Below are 19,611 nucleotides of genomic sequence, written 5' to 3'. Positions count from 1 at the left end.
CACTCAAGCAAGCATGCACACACAAACACACACACACCTATCCTTACTGGGACTTTGCATTGACTTTAATTCATATATGAAAACCCTATATCTAATCTTAACCAAGATCAATTCATGCATAACCCGAAACTTAACCTACCAGCAATTCACATATTGCCCCTAACCTTAACCAGGACCTCAGAAGTTTAGTGCTCCTAATAACACACACAGTAGATAAACGCCCAAAGCAGCGTCTGATGGTGTTATGTTCTGCTTATTTTGTTTACATTTCTGGGCAGCAGGAACTGTAGGGAGGAGGGTTAACAAGATATATTAACATTGATAGTTTATTACTTGTTAAGTCATTTTTAACCAATGTTCAAATGTGACTTTTTTGTCAATATTTTTTCAACATTGTTATATTTTTCAAGACAAACGGAGGATTTCATAGACTAAATAATCAATTGAGTTTTTTTAATCCATCCTGTAGTTTTTGTGTCATCATTCTAACCAACAGTGTGTCTGCATTGATGTCCTTCAACGAAACTAGTGATCTTGAAGAGCTTGAACTGCTGTATTTGATATTGGGCGACATCTAGTGGACATTGTCTACATTAACAGTTTTGCACAAATGACCCCACTCACACACTACTAATAAAACACTGCTTTATACACTTCATAACATGGAGCAAATTCAGTGCAACATCAAGCTGTGATACATATTTTGGTAAATATCCACCTCTGCAAGGTGAGAATCCACGGAGGAGTACACACACATGCTTTGGTCTCCCTGGATTCAGGTCTTAAGTCTAGTGACACATTTAATCAAATTAATCCCTGGGATAGAAGAACAGAAGTGGACATAATGAACTCACTCACCTCGTGTCGGTGGTACAAGATGCAAGGAGGATGTCTGGCTGTCTCCACTGGTAGCCTCAAAAGAAAAGTCAGTCATTTTGAGGCACTTTGCTGTACCTGCCTTGAGCGACTTCTACCAACTTTAAGTTCCTTGATGTGTTTTTATTCATCCAGGATTTCCCACGTCTCATCAGCATTCAACTTATATTGTGGTGTGAGATTGATTGACAGCAGCGACAGGAAGTGGGTTGGGAAGACCAGGTTGGGCCAAATTTAACTGGCTACGAGGCATGGATATGTAAAACTATTTGGTTTGTATAGTCAATGATAATAAAACAGCCCACCCTGCTTACCTTCGCTAAGGGGGTTGTGTTTTCACCGCTGTCCACTGGTTTGTTTCTTTGTATGTCAGCAGGATTAAGCAAAAAGTAATGAATGGTTTTCCAAGAATTTAAGTGGAGGGATGGGAAACTGATTAAAGAAAGAACCCAGTACATTTTGTGGATTTATGAAAATTCCAGATCTGGTGGATTTAACCGTGGTTTCATTTGGGGGCTGTTGGGTGTTGGTGGAGTTCCATTCTAGTTTGTCAATATTTTCTTAACATTGTTATATTTTTGAATGTTGGCCAGAAAAAACAAGACATTAGAATAAGCTAATTTGGGCTTCAGGCATTTGACCTTATTCTCCGACATTTCATTAACTAAACAATGGATTATTAAAGTAATTTATTGTCAGGCCAATTGATTACAACAATAATTGTTAGTTGCAGGCTTCCTCTTATGATGGAATAACAGGACCTCGATAAGGTTTTCAGTATGTTATTTACCTGACACAAAAACAATAGAGCAATTCGATAACCTTCACCTTTTATTACTTTTAATATAACTTCATATAAAGGAGAACAATTTAGTTCTTAAAACAAGACTCTGACTCACAATCCCACTCTTAAACCAATCTACCAGATGCCAGATGAAGGAGATGTCAGGTGAAATTCTACATCAGTGGGACTTACTTGAGATTAATCAAATTATGTAGAGCCCATTCATATAAAGTCAAGCTGGGGGGGTTGTGGGTCATGTTGCCCAGTTGGTAATCCAGCCTTGCTCACAGGGATGTGCAACTAGGTATTGTGGTATCCACATAATTCACCAAGTAAATATATCCCAGGTAACTTTTTGGACCCAAGCTAAACAGTGTTAATGTCACACATTTACCCCACTGCATTTATTTGGCAGCTCAGTCGTATTACTAGATACTTTACAAACCAACTTTTTACATACAAACTCTACCGTCAACCTCTTCAACTTAAGTTCTACCTCGACCAGATACAACAGTAAAATGATTTTACCATGTACAATTAAGGAACAATGTCTGTACTTTCAGTTTTGATGCTTGATTTTCTTTGAATTGAGTAATAAATTTGATTCAGGACTTCAACTTGTAATTGTGGCACTGTTCTTTCTACTTAACCAAGGGATCTGAATACTTTGTTCCAGCACTGATAAAAACAAGAGGCTACTTGTGTTGTCAGTTACACATGAACACTGACATGTTGGTGTCTTATCATTAAGGGAACTGGTGCTGACATGATGCAGACAGAGCACCAGTAAATTATACTACAGTTAAGACCACATTCTGAACTATCTCATGTTTAACAGCCCATAAAGCTTGAGCTGCTGTATTTGATATTGGGCGACATCTAGTGTCAACATCAGATTTGCACAAATGACGCCACTCACACACACACCGCTATTAAAACACTGCTTTATATATTTCATAACATAGAACAAATACAGTGACAAACTCAGTGCAACATCAAACTGTAATAAATATTCCTCCCTTTAATTAAAAATCCCCAAGAGGTGGTAATAAATAACACTCAAATAAATACTTTAAATTAAATAATAAATATAAATAAACACAAGTTTGTTTGAGTTGTGAGGATAAGAACCACAAGAGTTTAAATATTAAAGACCTTAGTTTGAATTATACCTGAAGGACTGGCCTCCGACAGCCAGTGTGACAACTGATCTGTCTGTCCAGTTTGGAACAGTCCTGCATTTGCACTTGATGTGGCAAAGTCATTAAATAACAATTCATGATAAAAAGCCCAAGAACAGAACAATCAAACATAATCTCACGAATAATATCCCTAAGGAAAACATTCATCGATGACTATACTGATATGGCTTGTGACAACAGCTTATAACTCTATAACAATAAATAATGCTGACTTGCAACGGGGTCAGATGCCTCGTAAAAATAAAATGGAAGGCAGGTAAGAAGGTTCATCTTTTACATAATGACTGATTGCATCTTTTCCAACTCTCCAATCCGTAACCACAGATATCTGTTATACTAAATTGAGGGAGTGATATTATATTTAAGGCTCAATTAAATAGAGAATAGCATTCATACTCATGTATATCTTCTAGTAATGTATTATAAATAAAATGCGAGGAAACCATTGCATCTGACAGACATAAATCTGTATCAAAATTAAAGACAGATTTAAAGAAAATGTCCAGGATGTTATGTTGTGCAATTTCCATTTCAACTACAACTTCCTCTGATGTTGTAGAAAGGTCGTCAGGACTCACCAGCTTCATAGATGCAACAATGACTCAGTTTTGATGATGCGTTGCATTGTGTTATAATTAAAAAGGGCCGGCTATAGATCCTGGTGGAGGTCACTGTGTGAGAGAGGTTGGTAATGCTCCTCCCGGGTGGACTTAGCTGTGTGCCTCTGAGCAACTAGTCTCTGGTAGCGGACCTGCATCTGATGATCTGGGTCCACATTTACCCAGCTGTTGGCCACCCACTTCACCCCACGCCTGACCGGGCAGTCGCCGTGCAGAGAATACTCATCTAAGTCGCCCATCCAACCTAGGGAAGGCATGGGAGAAGAAGAAAGCCATTTAGGAAGGAGGGATGAGAGAAGTAGCTAATGGAGAGAGGTGAACGAATTCAGATATATTTTAACAACAAGACCCAATAAACTTCTGGGGATAACACCAGACTTTTTTCAGATAAAACCACCCTATTGTGATTGTACTATCAAGTGATATACTGGCGCTATTATGATGAAAGTCGCCACAATTTGAAAAGTCACAGAAAACGAACAACCAGGAGAGAAACATGAAAATGAAAATGGAGAGAACAGAAGACAGAAAAGGAGAGAAAAGGGCAGAAGAAATCAGAGTAGTTTAAACACATCCTTTCGAAGATGTATTCCCCTGTAAACTCTCACCTCACCACCTGCCTGCAAACTTCCTTTTCTCCCCAATTTTTGAGACAGATCCTTCCTACGAGTCATTTTCTCACTCCGCTCACATCATTTATGTGGATGACATATTTTGAGATCAAGATGATGAGAGTAGAACTTAAATGTGGTAAGTTTTCACTTCTACAAAGTTAGAATCCACACAGAACTTGTGAGAAAAACGTAAATTGACATGGGATTTGATTTTCATACATTAAAGGACCCCTGATCAACATAATGGAGCGTTCACTAGGTGCGTCTATGCTACAACTTTTTGCTCTTACCTCTCCCATCAGAGAGATGGTTGTACCAGAGGAGCGCTGTCCCAGCAGTTGGTTTTATTCTCAGGTTCCCTCTGCCACATGTCTCCTGGGTGTCTGTCAAATCAACTCCATCCTGGCCCAGTGCCTAGGACACACAAAACTGTAAACGCCTCATGTCCAATCATTTGTTTTGGCACACTTTGCCCACGTAAGTGTCAGATTCCTTGTCATGTCTTTGTCTTATCAGCAACATTCAGGTTATGCACAGTTGTCATCATTTCACAGCAGAAAAAAGAAAAGCAGGGTTGGGACTGTTTATGACTTCACACTCACCTGTTCGTCATAGGTACGATTGTCTGCCACGGGAAAGGAGGTCTCACCACCTTCCTCTAAAGAGCTGAGGTAGAACGACACAGTAAGATACCTACGGGAAAAAAACAAGGAAGAAAGTGACTAATCATAATAATAGTGAAAAAGTGTCTCTCACAAAACCCAAAAGAGAAGTTATATTGTTTAAAAGGAAGGATTTGTTTTGAGAAACAGGTGAGATAAAAATGATGTCCAATACTGATTATAATCTCAGGAATCCTACAATTTTTACACAAAAATCCACAAATACATACAGAGGAATATTGTATTATTTATTATAAACATACGTATGATTAGTAAATAAGATAAAAAAGAAGAGCTAAGATAATTTGGAGATTATTCAAATGATCTGCGGATGACTAAACTGTGAAAACTACTCAAAATGTTCAGTAAAAAAACAGCACATGTCGTACCTGCAGGAGACCTCTGTGAGGGCAGATGTGTTTCCTGCCAGTCGCGTGTGTGCACATGTTGTGTCTGAATGAGAACGGCTGCTGTCATGGTGGGCATTACTGAAGTCTCCGTGCTCATAGCGAATCACCTGCAGTGGCTCAGTCAGTTCAACCAGCGCAGGGGGTAGACGTGTCAGACTGATTAATCTGAATTAAAGACATATGGGGGTAAAATAGTATGTTATCAAACATGAGTGTATGGGCTACTAACAACATGACAGTGTGTGTTTGTGTGTGTTTATATGTACCTGTTCCTGAGTGTTTGCAGCACATGGTGGGATCCCAGACCTTGATAAAGCCACGTATGTTTGTTTCTCTGTTTGAACTGACTCCGGAGCTTTCCATTTTGCTGTTGTCCTGGACGTTGTGACATATCATAAACACGCCTAAAGTCCTCCAATGTCAGCAACCCTGCCAGACACAGTTGCAAACACAAAATCCTTAATTGGACCAAAAAATTTAACTAACTCATAAATACGGATATTAATTGAGCCCTGTGAAATTCTTCCACGATTCCAATTAAATCTCGAATTCTTGGACAATGTAGTGACGAGTAAGTTATGACAGCTCGTTTCTCTCTTTTCCTCCCTTCCTTCCCTCTTTGTCCGACCCTGTGTTGTTACTCTCAGCTGAGTGAACGTTTGGCCCCCGTCACTTCCCCTGGGGGACCGCGCCCCAGCCGCAACAATAGCTCTGGGGTGCCAGAGGAGAGGTGACCGGAGAGGGGGATAGGTTAACGAAAGAGTGTGGAGGTGGGAGCTGGGGGGATACAGGGGATCCGTGGGGGGGAATTAAGAGAAGGGGCTGGAGAATAATCAGCCTTTAATGAGTTAGGATGAGGCACATCCGGACTGCGATGTGTACAAAACTGTGTCACCCCTCTTCCGGCCTTGCCACTCACAAATACTTGCACGCAATCACAGCTACCAATCAGCAGCTTACTGTACTGGAGGGTACACCGCTGCAAGAACTCTCACACATACTGTTTAACAGAAGGAGATTAGTCCAGTATATTTACATACTTGAATCTGACATTATCTTCATTTTGAACAACTGAATTTACTAATTGAAGGAAAAATGAAACTGAAAAAAGTTGTCTTTTGAAAGCACAGAAGTTGGACCAGAACAAACTTCAGCTAACTGTTAAAAATCAATAGTACCCATACAAACCCACAATCAAAAAAAAGGAGAGGGTGAAATCAAAACCTCTGTGGTTTCAAGTTACATTTACTTTCTTTAAATGTGTCATGGATTTATTTCAGACTTGTACTTTCTACCCAAAACTGAGTTTCACTGATGTTAAGTACTTTCTCAAAACTGTACTGCAAAACAGCCTAAAATGTACTGACTCACACACAAACCACATGAGCACAAACCTGCTGGACGAGCTTCCAGGCCAGTGAGTATCTGTCGTAGGTTGTCTGGGCTCAACCATGTTCCATCTCGAGAACGTGAGTGACTCACAATCTGGAGAAGAGACCAGAATGTTTATCTCAAATTAACAGAAATACATAACATTGTTGTGACAGTTCATCTAATTATTCATCACTTGGGATCTTTTCAGGAAATCTATTTCCTCTCAGCTTGTTTGACTGTATCTTCTCACCTCCTGCTTCTGCAGCAGCCTGTCCTGGTTTAGGTCCAACAGACTGAAGACCTCCTCTGTGCTGATAGAAAGTAGTGGCTGGTTGGACTCCTCTTGTCCCTGGCCTGGTGACGGTGTCTGGCTCTCCATCAAACCCTTGAGCTGAGCCAGTTGCACCACCACACGGCATTCCTCCACTGACAGGAAGCCAGGGATCTCTGGTGAGAACAGGAAAAAGACAATAGTGGCAAACGTTAGAAAACACTGCTGCCTTGGATGTGTAATTAGATAATATCAATCCCTCTCAAAGATGCTAATTTGAAAAAGGAACACATTTATTTCACATTACTCATTCATTCAATGCACACAATGTGATTTCCTGTTGCAAATTATATGGAGCCTGTGGAGGTTTTGCTAAGGAGAGACTGAAAAAAGCATATCTTAATTGCAAAATTTTTAAAGCACTGATCAACTATCACACAACAAGACTTTCCTGAATACAGTCATTAAAATGAAAGGTCCATATTTTCAGAATAACCACCAACCGTGAGTCTACCCAGACAAGATGGCTTACAGAGACAAGGCTTAATCAAGATTCTGGGTTTGTTCACAGATTAACTGGATAATGACCCACATATTCAGATGTTACGATTCTTTTCAGGAGACTGGTGTCAGATGGACCCAAGCACCAGACGCTCCGTTTAAACAGCTTTAAGTACAGGTGTGACCCAAGATGCAATGAGACACAATATGGAGAACTTGTCTCTCACATAAAAAACACAGCAGGAGATTGTCAGAGTCAGAAGCATTCACAACCACAGGCAAATCTCCTGAGCGTTCAGGCGAAGGGTGGCGTCGAGGTAGAGCATAAAGGAGGCTGGACATGACGTATAAATTGCACTGTAGAGAGATCATGTTTTTGTTTACAGCACATCGACATCATTGGCATATGGCGTTGGCTCTTAACACCAAAAGCTCTTGAATGTCATTGTCTTTCCAAGTTGACATGTCTTCTACGTGTTTCGCAAATTTTGTTCATCCTGAGACACAAACTTGCTTGCTGATGTATTCTCACATGGGCACACTTGGACATTCTCCAGAGTGTTTACTCAGGGGCTGACAGTAGAAACTCTGAAGAATATTCAGTATAGTTCAGTGCACGTCTGAAAGGAGCGTTTAAGTTTTATTACAACCTCTGGCGACATACAAGTGTAAAGCATTTGCATTATACCTGAAATGGTGAATGAATGAGTGAGTGGCCTTTAAGTGGATTAAAATATGTGGGTTAACAGTGCTGGTTTGATCTGTCAGACTACAAAGCCTTTCAGGGTGATGGGGCAATTTGGAGATGCTTTGATCAGTGTATGCTAATAATCATATGATCTGGATGAGGAGACCCTAAAGGGTGAGAAGAGTTTAATATAAGGACTTAATATCAGTGTGGTAAAAGGAAGCTGAAGCACATGACATGTGGCTTAATATGAATACCTCTCATTCCCACATATTTTAAGCAAAGGAAATTTACTTACGCCATACAGTTCATATAGGCTATAACAAGCCGAAGCTATTCCCTTCCGTCACTCCCCAGTGGGTCATTTGTGTTGTGGCCTATCCCACATCCCACTAGGAGGCATAATGAGTGATGACACTTTACTTCCCAAAGGAAGATAGGAACAGCGCAGGCTTCTGGGACACAGTAATTGGCAATATCAATTACTTTAAAGAAGTAACAGAATCAGAACTTGGTGTACCCTTTTTATTTTAAACCTATTTATTATTAGACGATACTGTTCCAAAATGAACTGTTCCATTTCTCTATTTTGGTCTCCTGAGAATGAGGTTCCTCTTCCTGGATTATTTCTTTTAGGTCTGCATGGGTTTGCTAGAACATAGTGAAGGTCATATTTTATTTGATGTATTCTATCAGAATTACCAAAACCTTGTGTGAAGGCAGTAGTGTTTCATGGCTCCCTTCCATCGACCTTTCTACGTCTGTTAGTCATTAACCCTCTTAATAAAAGGCTTCCGGCCTGTACAGTAGAGGCCTTGTTTATCGCCCGTGTCTTTTACACCGTACCCACTTGGTTAATCCCTATTGTCCAGTTGGCCCTCATTAATCTGGATAACTGATATGAATGAGGGGGGACTGAGCCTCTCTCTCTCCCTCCCCTCCCACCATCGTCTCTCTTTCTCCCCCGGAAAGGAAGTGACCTGCTTGTCTGAACAGGAATCAGGCCATGGCTTCACAGCAAGACAGCACCAATTTTATTTGAAAAACACACACACACACACACACACACACACACACACACACACACACACACACACACACACACACACACACACACACACACACACACACAGTGTTTGGAGGCAGGTCTAACAGGTCCTGTCACTTTGAGAGATTTTTTCTGTTGATTAATTTCTCTAACATGGTCATATTTTTGCTGCGACTTGGGGGCAGATGACTGTGTCCTTACTATTAGGGGCAAACACTCTAAATCTGCTCATAAATACGAGTGGACCTTGATCTCTTATAACCATTTAATGTGTGCCCCGCCCCTTCTCCCGGCTGTTCTCTACACCTCCCCTTAACCCTTCCTATGCAAATGTAATCACTGCCCACTATAAATACACCTATTCTGCCACTCTCTCCTGCACTGCTACACAGGAGTCTGTTTTTTACTCAAGAGACCCATTGCAGGATTTCTCCTACTTTCTAACTGCGCTATCAGGATGACTTCAGTGCTCTGTCCTCATTTTAGCTCCAGAAAGTGCTTCCTTTCAGCCTTGGCACTACTTCTCCTTCTGCTTGCGGGGCCTAGCAGCACATTGGCGCTTGGTCCTGGTGCTGGTAGAGCAAGGGCAGGACTTGAGGGACGAGACAGAGGGAGAACTGAAGGTAGGGTTAGATCTGGGGTAAAAGATAAAGCAAGTATAGAGGGCAACACAGAAACTGGATTTGGAAATACTCGTGTTTCTAGACCAGGAGCTGCAGCAGGAAGAGCTGGTGAGGAGGACTCTGGTGCTAATGCCGGACTCAGATCCATGCTTTCTATAGGAGATGGTGGACTATGGGAGCCCCGCAGTTCCTCTCGATGCGTGCCTATCCCAGCCGGCATGGCCTTGTGCCAAAACATTGGTTATGACACTATGAGGATGCCCAACCTGCTGGGACACGACTCTCCAGCTGAGGCTATACAACAGAGTGCCAGTTGGTTGCCACTACTAGCAAGAGAGTGCCACCCCGATGCCCGCATCTTTCTCTGCTCTCTATTTGCACCCATCTGCCTTGACAGGTAAGTGTAATTATAATAGATTTTTTATTTCCTGTAACCATATATTGTCAACCTCTTCAAGTCACACTGACTTTTTGTCTGTTTAAATGAAAAAGAAATGTTGATATTGCAGAACTGTAGTAGTTGGGGTTCAAGAGTAAAATCCCCATTGCTGTGGGCAGAGAATTACCAGCTTTAATTAGGATATTAGATTAGATTAATTACAAAGTTACATAGCAGCAGCATTTTCTAGGGTGAACACCCCTTTGAAAGCAATGCAAATTTGTGTCAGTCTCTGGGGAGAGGCCCTAGTTTCACACACAAACCAAGCCGTTAAAGCCCTATAATCTCCTTTTAGTCACAGTAGCACCTCTCTGATTGAGAAACAAAAACAAGCAACCAAATGGCATCTAATCAAGTGTTGTTTGTTCTCTAACACTTCACTATTGATTCATACCCTTTCATCCATTCAGCACTTCCCATGCTCCCTCTCCATTTCTACTTTATCAGGTTTATATCACCCTGCAGAAGTTTGTGCGAGTCTGTACGGGACAGCTGTGCACCAATCATGAGTTGCTATGGCTACCCCTGGCCAGAAATTCTACGTTGTGACCAGTATCCTGCAGACCATCTCATGTGTATCTCCTCCATTACCAACACCACTGTCCACACAGGGGGGCGGAGAGGTCAGACATTGACTACACACAGACAAATGGCTGAGCTGACTTCATTTATCAACCGATTTAATTAGTCGTTTAAATATTTCAGTACCTCTGGCGAGCTGTCGTGACTGTGAACTGGAGGAGGCCTCCTCTTCAAGAGATACTCTGGAGACTTTTTGTAAGAGTGATTTTGGTGAGTATCTGTATTCTTCCACCTCTTTACTTGGATCGCTTTTATATGTTTTTCAATAATTCAGTACAACAAATAACATATATTTATCTGTTTACATCCCAGTTGTGAAACTGCGTCTAACGCGGCTCAAGTACAGTCCTGGAAGCCTTTCACAGTTCTCATTGGCTGCCAAACTGGATGTTCTGAAGCACGGACCCCTGTTAGGTGGGCAGATACGCTCGCACATTGAGCTGTGGCTAGAGAGGGACGCCACCTGTGTAAAGAACATGACACGACACCACCCCCAAGGCGGAAACTTCCTAGTGACAGGCACGGTGCAGGGGGGGCGTCTGGTGGTAAATAAGGCTTATGCCTGGCAAAGACGGGACAAGAAACTGATGGGAGCTACGCGCAAATGGAAACAGCACAGATGCAGGAGCTAAGATAATGTGTTCATTTAGAGAATTAACTGAAAGAACTGAATTGTGAAGAAGACCAATTGTGAATAAACAGCTATGGTTAGAGGGAGCATATGGGTAGCATATATAAGATTTAACCAGGAGCAAATGACTGTAAATACTGCTTGTTCTAGTGTTTTCAAACAATTCAGACTTCTGTGGGTGTGGAAGAGGTAATATGCAATATGCTGGTCACAAAGGAGCTCATGAAGTATCAACACTGCCTCTCAGGCAGTGGAGGTCAGAGAAACAAAATGTGTAAAGGTAGAAAATGTACAGTATCTGTGAAGTTAAAGTAAATATTGCTGGTCTATATTTGTATGACTTTGAGATCAATTAAACGTTGTTCTCTGAAGCCTGATGAATCATTCATTCATCTCATCCAAAGACCACACTGTACTTACCAAATAACAGAGGTTTTAAGCTCAGTGTCCTCATCTCATGCGAACTGTGTGGGACAAGGGATACCTGCTGAACATGTCCAACCTGCAGAGGTACAGGAGACATTATCAACACAATGACTACACAGGGATTCAGATCAACGGATGTTTATCATGCATGCACATTATTGTTGCAGTGACAATGGCTTTATAGCATGTATTGGGGGTGGAAGTAAGCAATAAATCCTTAAACTGAGTTCTTTTATTTTCTGTACTGACATAGGGCTCCGCGTATGTCCCAGATTTATATCAAGACAAAGATTTTCATATCGATAATAACTATCATGATAAATGTGAAATCATGATTTTCTTTAAGTTTAAAGACTGGTTTTCGGTCCTGAGAGACGGTGGTGGTTTTAAACTTTTATTCATGGGCAAAGAATGAGAAACAGTTGATGAACAGAAAAACATTTTACAAATCTGAGGGAGTAATTTTAGAATATAGGACAAAATGGTGAACACAACGCATAAGCAATGTATAGATATATAGTGGACCTTTGCTATTAGTAAAACTTGTATTGTAGACAATAGGGCCTATTCTTTCCAAACGCTTACTTGATGTTCACTAGGGTGTTTAATATCAGTACCCCATACTTATACCAGGGTAACACACTGCACTGTAGGACTCTTTCCATCAGTGATGTGCAAGTGGCAAACAGCCTTGCACTGAACCGATGCCACTTTTCTTACCCGTATTCCCTCGATGCGAGGCAGACTGAAACTTTGACTGTGGTCCTGCACATGCAGCTCTGTGGGAGCCGGGGCAGGATGGGGCAGGGAGCTGCCACCCCCGCCTACTGATGCCGAGGGGGTCCCGGCGCCGCTCACGAGATCCCCGGGGCCGTTGTTGTAGTGCACGTAGAGCAGCAGGGCGATGACATTCAGGATGTACACATGGAAGAAGACCATGACCACGACGAAATAAGCCCGAGAGCAGACACTGCTTCTCTCGATGTGCAGTCGAGTGGCGCGTGAGGGGGGTTTGAAGGGGAGCAATGATGGATTCTCGCTGCCGTCGGACTCCCCCTCCTCCTCCTCCTCCTCTTCCAACATATCTTCTTCAATCTCTTGCATTTTCAAACGATTGCTAATAAATCACAATGGAAACCTGGGGGTGTCTATTTACTGGGTCACGTCCCTTTACGCCTAGCTGCGATAACGCTAACAAAGCTAGCTAGCTTACGGGTCCAACCCCACCACACACCTCCGACTGTTTCGATAAACACCGACGCTGTGGATCCTGCTTTTACCCACAGAAACAAACCAGGCCCGGGGGGAGAAACGGGTACGGCATCGGTCCGTTCCTTTTATGAATGAATGTGTCATCATTATCTAAAGTCCCTTAATCTCCTGTTAGCTCACTGGGCAGTAGCGCTGCCCCTGACAACCTGCCTAACAACCATAGCTAACAACACGCCATGCTAACAACAAGAGGGGGAAGCTAACGACTGCAGAGGGGGCGCTGCTCCCGCGTCAGGTAACCGGTAGCGACCTCTAGCGGTCGACGCCACAGGGAAAAAAACCCACCTGGATGAGGAAGTAGGTGTTTATCAGTCACACAAGAAGTGGAAGATGTACTCTGGTTTTCTTTATTTATATAAAACTACGAATTATACCATGCAAAGAAGCTTTAATACAAGTAAAGTCAAGTGTTTTTTGTTTTTCATTAAATGTTTAAAAAGTCAGGAAACATTTATAAATACCAGAGGCTAATAATCCAGGAATATTCAGTTGACCTTCATGTAAGGCAATAATCATTGATGATAATCATCAAAAGATGAACATTATTAATCACTGACTAATGTTCTTCTGATCAACTTTAATCAATAGATCATGTAATGGTTTTATCTTCAAATGGAGAGAATGCTAATTACATAAACTATCAGCTAAATGCTTTCTTATTCCACAGAAATGATGTGTAGAAATATGAATAATTATCTGTGGAGCAAATATCAGTATCTTGAAATAACTCAAATACTATATTACATTTTAAGTTACATAGACTGTGCAATCAGTTGTGTAACTCTGTCCATTTACAACAGTCTTGAAATAAATCCAACCTTCATGGTTATAATGTTGTGTTTCAATTGAGATGTTGATTGAACCTGCTCATCCCATGGTCATTTGGAAGACGTAGTTTAGGCCTCACTGTAATGCAACAAAAAGTACCACAAAGAAAATCCTCCGAAAAAGATCGACATATCACTGAAACATTTTCAATAAAAACTGAACATCATAAACACAAGGACTGTTGTGTGAGACTGCATCGATCCCCTTCGAGCTCGTAATTATATTAACATACATTTAAATTAAGAAAAATATGTTTAGTCTTAAAAATATACCAGAATCCGCTGTAATTCTAAATCAGCTGAATCATACTTATTTACAACTTTACATCCAGAATACATTGCTTTGAGTAGAGATGTGCTCTAACCTAAATTATCTACTAAACCAGCTCAGTTACCATGAAATGTATGTATCATCACATTTCTGATGTAACTGAGTATATTATTCTTTTGTTGATTAATAAAATGTACATGATATTTTGCCATCTTTTATAATTCTCTCCATCTCTAGCTGCAAATTCGGGGAAAAGCTGAAAGTAGCTCTGTGGGATTTTCTCAACCGAATGACTTCAGCTTAATGAATGAAAACATGCTGCTGTTGTTTACATGAACCACAAGGTGGCGCTAAAGACTAGCCCTCCTCCTCATCAACTGTGTTTGCTGTGTCATCTGTGTGACTGTCGACGTAATTGTTGGGGATTCAGGTGATCCCTCTGGAAGGAAAAATAATAATTTGGTTTCACCCACTATTATTTTATGAAACACAAAAAACAAGAACACTTAAAGCATTTTAGGTGGAAATCTTGGCATTATCTCCTCACAGTAGTCACCCAGGTAGCCATTTTACAGGCCATCAAAAGAAAATCATCCTGTGTTTTAATCTCATGTCCTCCTGATTCATTTAAACCGTGTGCTATTGCTACTCATGTTGATGCCACGTAAGCAGTGGTGGGTACTGATATTACTGTCTTATTTCCATAATTTTTTGAAACCATGAATTATTTACCAGGACATTTTCTCTGAGGTGCATATTTAGATGGGAAAGGAGCTGGGGTAATGAGGGTTAATTTCCCCGGTGACACTGAACCCCCCCAAAAATGAATATATTCGACCCCTCCTTTCTTAAATAGACACACACCCACTTGACTTCCATTCATTTTAGACAGCTTAACCAAAACCCTATCCCTAACCAATCAACAATGACTTTTTGCCTCATTGCCTTTGGTGCCCATGAGGTCAACTGGTCCTGATATGGTCATGGTTTGTAGTGGGGAAAAGAAGGCAACAAAAACGAGTACACACACACACACACACACACACACACACACACACACACACACACACACACACACACACACACACACAGGTTTGCACAGCTATTATTATCAGGACTTTGCTTTGCCTTCCATTCATTGTGGACAGTGTAAACAAAACCGTATCCCTCAACTAAACCAGGACCCGAACTTAAACTACCCACAATTCACATCTTATCCCGAAAACCTTAACCAGGACCAATCAGCAATGACGATTTGCCTCATTGGTGACCGGACATTGCCCCCCCCCGCCCCGCCCCTAAAAAAGTAACACGCACACCCCTTGCGGTGTTTTCCGGGATCACGCCACTGCTTCCACTAGGGAGCCACCTCTACCTCCACCACCAGCAGCAGCAGCAGTAGGAGGAGCAGCAGCAGCAGCAGCAGCAGCAGCGGCGGAGACATGGCTGATCGTCGCCGGACGGGACGGTGCCGAGAGTGAGTGAAAGTACGGGCGGATGCCGCACTGTGACGGGCCAACGATGCAGCCACGCAGGCGAGGACTCACTGCGACACACCGCCAGACGCTGGGTTAAGAGTCATCCGGCGGCCGAACACACGATCTGCCGTGTATTTTTTTTTTGCACTGCAAAGTAGTTGAAGGAACTTGTCGCAGTGGATCCATCCCCTTGCTGCCCCGGATTACCACACGCGAGTGGAACAATAGTCTCCTGCAGCACCGACACAAGCAGGTCAGTGGCAGCGGTGTGTGTGTGTGTGTTTGTGTGTTCACATTAATGTCAGTGCCGGGACAACAATGGAGACAAACACGGGTCCCACCACCTGACCCGACACTGCAGGTGGAGTTCAGTCCCCACTCGTTGAAAACAAACGTGTCTATTGGGAATGGATCACGCTGCGTAAAATTGCGCGTCTGTGAGCCTGACGAGTACTTTTCTTTTCAAGATTCTCGCTGCAGGAAATCCCAAATCTCAGAAAATGCAAAGTGAGAAACACCAGGAACGGGATAACCGACTCGCTTTTAATTCCCCAGGGTACTGTACTTGAAACCTATCGTTTTTTGTGCTGCTCCAACACATGTAAACACACGTTTTAAAACTAGTTGATCCCACTCCTGTTTCCCCTTCGAGCTCCAGAGGTGGGCCGCCGGGAGGCTGTGCAACTTTTCCCCTGCCCTGCCTGACTCTCCTCCACCCGGATACGTGTGTCAGGAAAACACGGGGAGTAGAGGAGCCGACCGAAAAAGGCCTGGTTTGGTTGGTGGGAAGGTGGAGGTGGAGGAATCTCTGTGGCGATGAGGCCAAACACGAACCATCACCGCGAGTTTACAACGAGTCCTGTGACATTTGGTGCACACGTATGTGCGCCCGGCCTGCGGCAGAGTTAAACCCGGGACACCGTCAGTCCGGTCCAGAGCTGCGGTCCTGCAGTGTTGTGCACAACCTCGTGGGTGTTCCATCGATTTCCATCTGTATTTTAACCCCAGTACAGGTGAAGCACTTATACCTATAGCTGAAAATCACATGTGTGTTTCTGAGCAGCATGTTTAGGGTATCATTTAGCACTGAATTATTTATGTCCATCTCGGTGTGGGACGTCCAGATTGACAATCATGCGCATCCTTCAGTGCCTTTGCCCTTGTGTTGCTCTCCAATAGCAACATCTCAGTATAAACCCCAGACCAATAACAACCGTGTGTTTTTACTGTGTATATTTCATCCCAGAACTGCCTTATTACAATAATGACACCCTTACTAAAGTGTTGATAAGGGCTCTGGTATATATTTTTCAACCTTTACAAAATATACATAATTTCACCACTTTAGGGATTATACAGTCTTACTTTTTGGCACCGTGACAGTTACTGTGCAGTTTCCCCTGCATCTATGTCCTCTATGTTTGAATGTCAGCAGTTGTCCACCCCTCTGTGGTTTAAATTGTGACATTTATTAACCAGGGAATGTCCCCAGCTCACGGACACCAAAAAGTCAGTTTTTATAATAATGATACTTAGTAAAGAAGTTTTGTCTTGCCAGTTACTCAACATTGTGTTTTACCAACTTGGGGTGGAATCATATCACGATGACAATGATTAGGCTACTATATATTTTCATACAATTTCACTCTGCAAAGCAAATAACATACATATATTGCATCCTTGTCCCACATCCTCATATGGATTTTAGCAACATCATTTAGCCCCAACTGAAGTTTTAGAATTGGGATAGTTAAAGAATATTTCTGCACTTTGAATCAGTTCTCCCTAAAATCCTAGAAAAAGCTTCAGTGACTCTACCTCCATATTTTTGGAAGCATTTCTGATCTTTTTGCAATTTTGTTTTCATGCTTCTTTTGGTAACTTGTTAAATTAATATAAATATTTTCATGTTTTACTCTGGAGTTTCAGGTTAAGTAACAGACAAGATGCTTCTTTTGGGGTTATCTGTTGGTCTATCTGTGTGGACATGTGTAGGATTCTGTAGTTGGGCAGATTTGTGCATTACTCATTCATCCTCAGGCCACTGTGCCAAGCAGCGTACTGAGTGCCACTGAGTGCCTGCTCCCTCTGCCACATTGTATTTGTGGGCATGCATGCGTGTAATTCATGTGCCACTGAATTGCAGAAGAATGCCTGTTTGTTTGTGATGCAAAGCAAAGGGCTAAGACAATATCTGGTTAAAACTAAAATAATCCCTCGTTCACACAAGCTGTCAAAAACCTCTGCTCTTATAAAAAACTGCAGACTCAGGTCCTCTGGTCGATTCTTTCTTAAACCTCGGAGAGTCTAAGAAGAGGCAGAGGAATCCCAGAGCTGAGCTGGCAAGGATCGCATGCTGCAGTGCTGTGTGGCATCCCAAGCACCGGAGGGCTGGAAGTTTCTTACAATTTAAAGTGTGTGTGTGTGTGTGTGTGTGTGTGTGTGTGTGTGTGTGTGTGTGTGTGTGTGTGTGTGTGTGTGTGTGTGTGTGTGTGTGTGTGTGTGTGTGTGTGTGTGTGTGTGTGTGTGTGTGTGTGTGTGTGTGTGTGTGTGTGTGTGTGTGTGTGTGTGTGTGTGTGAAGAGGGGGTGGGATTGGGGATATAGGACAGAGACAGAGAGATGATAATTGTGAATTCTCAGCTTTTCGGCTCTTCTCGGCTCTGTTTCCTTTTTAAAATAAAATCTTTTCCCATCGGAGACAGAAGCTGCGGTTCCAGCCTCGTTCTGTAACCTAGCAACCCAAATGGTGTGTGTCTTGAATAAATTCCGACTGTGGTCATCCTCTGACCTCCTCGGGGGGTGTGTCCGTTGGCCTCACCTCCATGCTACCACATCCATGCAACCACCCAGACATATACATGTGGAAACAGATGTGCGACACAGACAGGCTGCTCACAGACACACTTATAACTGAGTGCAAAGTTGGAGGAAGGTTTTATTTCTTCACTCCTTGGTATCACTTGCCTGTTAACCCTCTATGGTGAACTTATCAAGCGCGCGGTATAGTTTGTTCAAGCACAACTAAAACTAAAAGTGTATTGTGAGTAAGAGCGTCCTACATCCTCTGGAGTGAGTCCCTCTGTCGGGTGGGAGTTATGTATCAGAGGTGTTCACGGTTTTCATGGTGTGTGGTGAGTGTGTCCTGCACATGGAGCCACATGTCCAGTCCCACTCACTGATGTGCCTCCACCAACCTCCTCACGTTGCCACGTCCGTCAGCACCAGGCCACAGTTACTCTTCTAAAACTCTCTGGAAGTGTTTTACATTATTATAAGTCTTGTACTAAATGCAGCCTAGTTTAGTTTATTTGCACTGAGCTACTAGTGAAGCAGTGTAGCAAATATTAAACCGATATCGCAACTTAATTTAGCTTCACAAAGCAACTTTAATGGACTCATCAGGCAGAAATGTTTGTGTTTTTGAATAATTAAATACAATAAAAGATCAAAGAGATTATATAATTAATGCACAATGATTCTAAGCTAATCAAAAATTTAAAAGCTTATTAAAATCAGGAAGAAGTAGAAAGTTATTAGTAAATTTTGAGCTTATTTTTCTGTAGCATACAGGACAGATTCCACCATATTTCACCTTTTGTATAAATAAAATAGGAGATCTCAATTACATATTTAACATACAGTGGCACCCTGAAGTGTTTCTCTCGATGGCCTGCTGGGTAATGAGTTTCCCACTGCATTATGGTGTGGGCTATTGCAACAGAGATAAGACGACTGTGAAATTAGTCACTATTGTGTGTCTGTGTGTGTGCAATGGTGGAGGCAATTGTGTGTTGATAACATTTATCTGGGTTATTAGGTGTGCATTGTATTATCGGCTGTTCCCACATAACATGAGTCATTTGTGATTCTGGAGGACGAGGATGCCTGAGGACAATCCAATCTTCTCGTCCGCACGTTATTATTCTCTAGTGAAGAATGGGAAAACATGCAAATGAGGGGGGAGGTAGAGTCGTTCATAGTGATAATCCAGGGGTGACTGATGATATGAAA

The 19,611-nt window shown here is 42.2% G+C and overlaps 3 protein-coding genes across 9 annotated transcripts in view; 2 read left to right on the top strand and 1 right to left on the bottom strand.

Moving 5' to 3' along the window:
• Nucleotides 1–2,592: 2,592 nt before the first annotated feature.
• On the bottom strand, nt 2,593–13,270 carry LOC117765345 (transmembrane prolyl 4-hydroxylase-like). The gene is made up of 9 exons (XM_034591840.1): nt 12,472–13,270; nt 11,746–11,827; nt 6,793–6,989; nt 6,563–6,653; nt 5,435–5,597; nt 5,148–5,333; nt 4,699–4,789; nt 4,387–4,510; nt 2,593–3,726 (listed from the first exon to the last, which is right to left on the bottom strand). The coding sequence occupies exons 1-9, from the start codon at nt 12,853–12,855 to the stop codon at nt 3,512–3,514; spliced, it is 1,533 nt and encodes a 510-aa protein (XP_034447731.1). The 5' UTR covers nt 12,856–13,270; the 3' UTR covers nt 2,593–3,511.
• On the top strand, nt 9,346–11,696 carry LOC117765346 (secreted frizzled-related protein 5). The gene is made up of 4 exons (XM_034591841.1): nt 9,346–10,070; nt 10,560–10,735; nt 10,818–10,904; nt 11,007–11,696. Exons 1-4 carry the CDS (start codon nt 9,508–9,510, stop codon nt 11,324–11,326), a joined length of 1,146 nt encoding a protein of 381 aa, XP_034447732.1. The 5' UTR covers nt 9,346–9,507; the 3' UTR covers nt 11,327–11,696.
• Nucleotides 13,271–15,440: 2,170 nt separating the features above from the next.
• Nucleotides 15,441–19,611, top strand: part of LOC117765368 (cyclin-dependent kinase 17-like) — a 38,913-nt gene continuing 34,742 nt past the window's right edge. For 4 of the 7 annotated variants that reach the window (XR_004614563.1, XM_034591902.1, XM_034591899.1 and 1 more), the window contains exon 1: nt 15,441–15,852. The gene's annotated coding sequence lies outside the window, so the exon portion shown is untranslated. The remainder of the gene's footprint in view (nt 15,853–19,611) is intronic. The other 3 variants (XM_034591905.1, XM_034591904.1, XM_034591901.1) reach the window with 2 other exon arrangements.

Source organism: Hippoglossus hippoglossus, chromosome 7, assembly GCF_009819705.1.
Source record: "Hippoglossus hippoglossus isolate fHipHip1 chromosome 7, fHipHip1.pri, whole genome shotgun sequence".
Lineage (NCBI taxonomy): Eukaryota > Metazoa > Chordata > Actinopteri > Pleuronectiformes > Pleuronectidae > Hippoglossus > Hippoglossus hippoglossus.
This window is presented reverse-complemented; position numbering and strand designations above follow the sequence as displayed.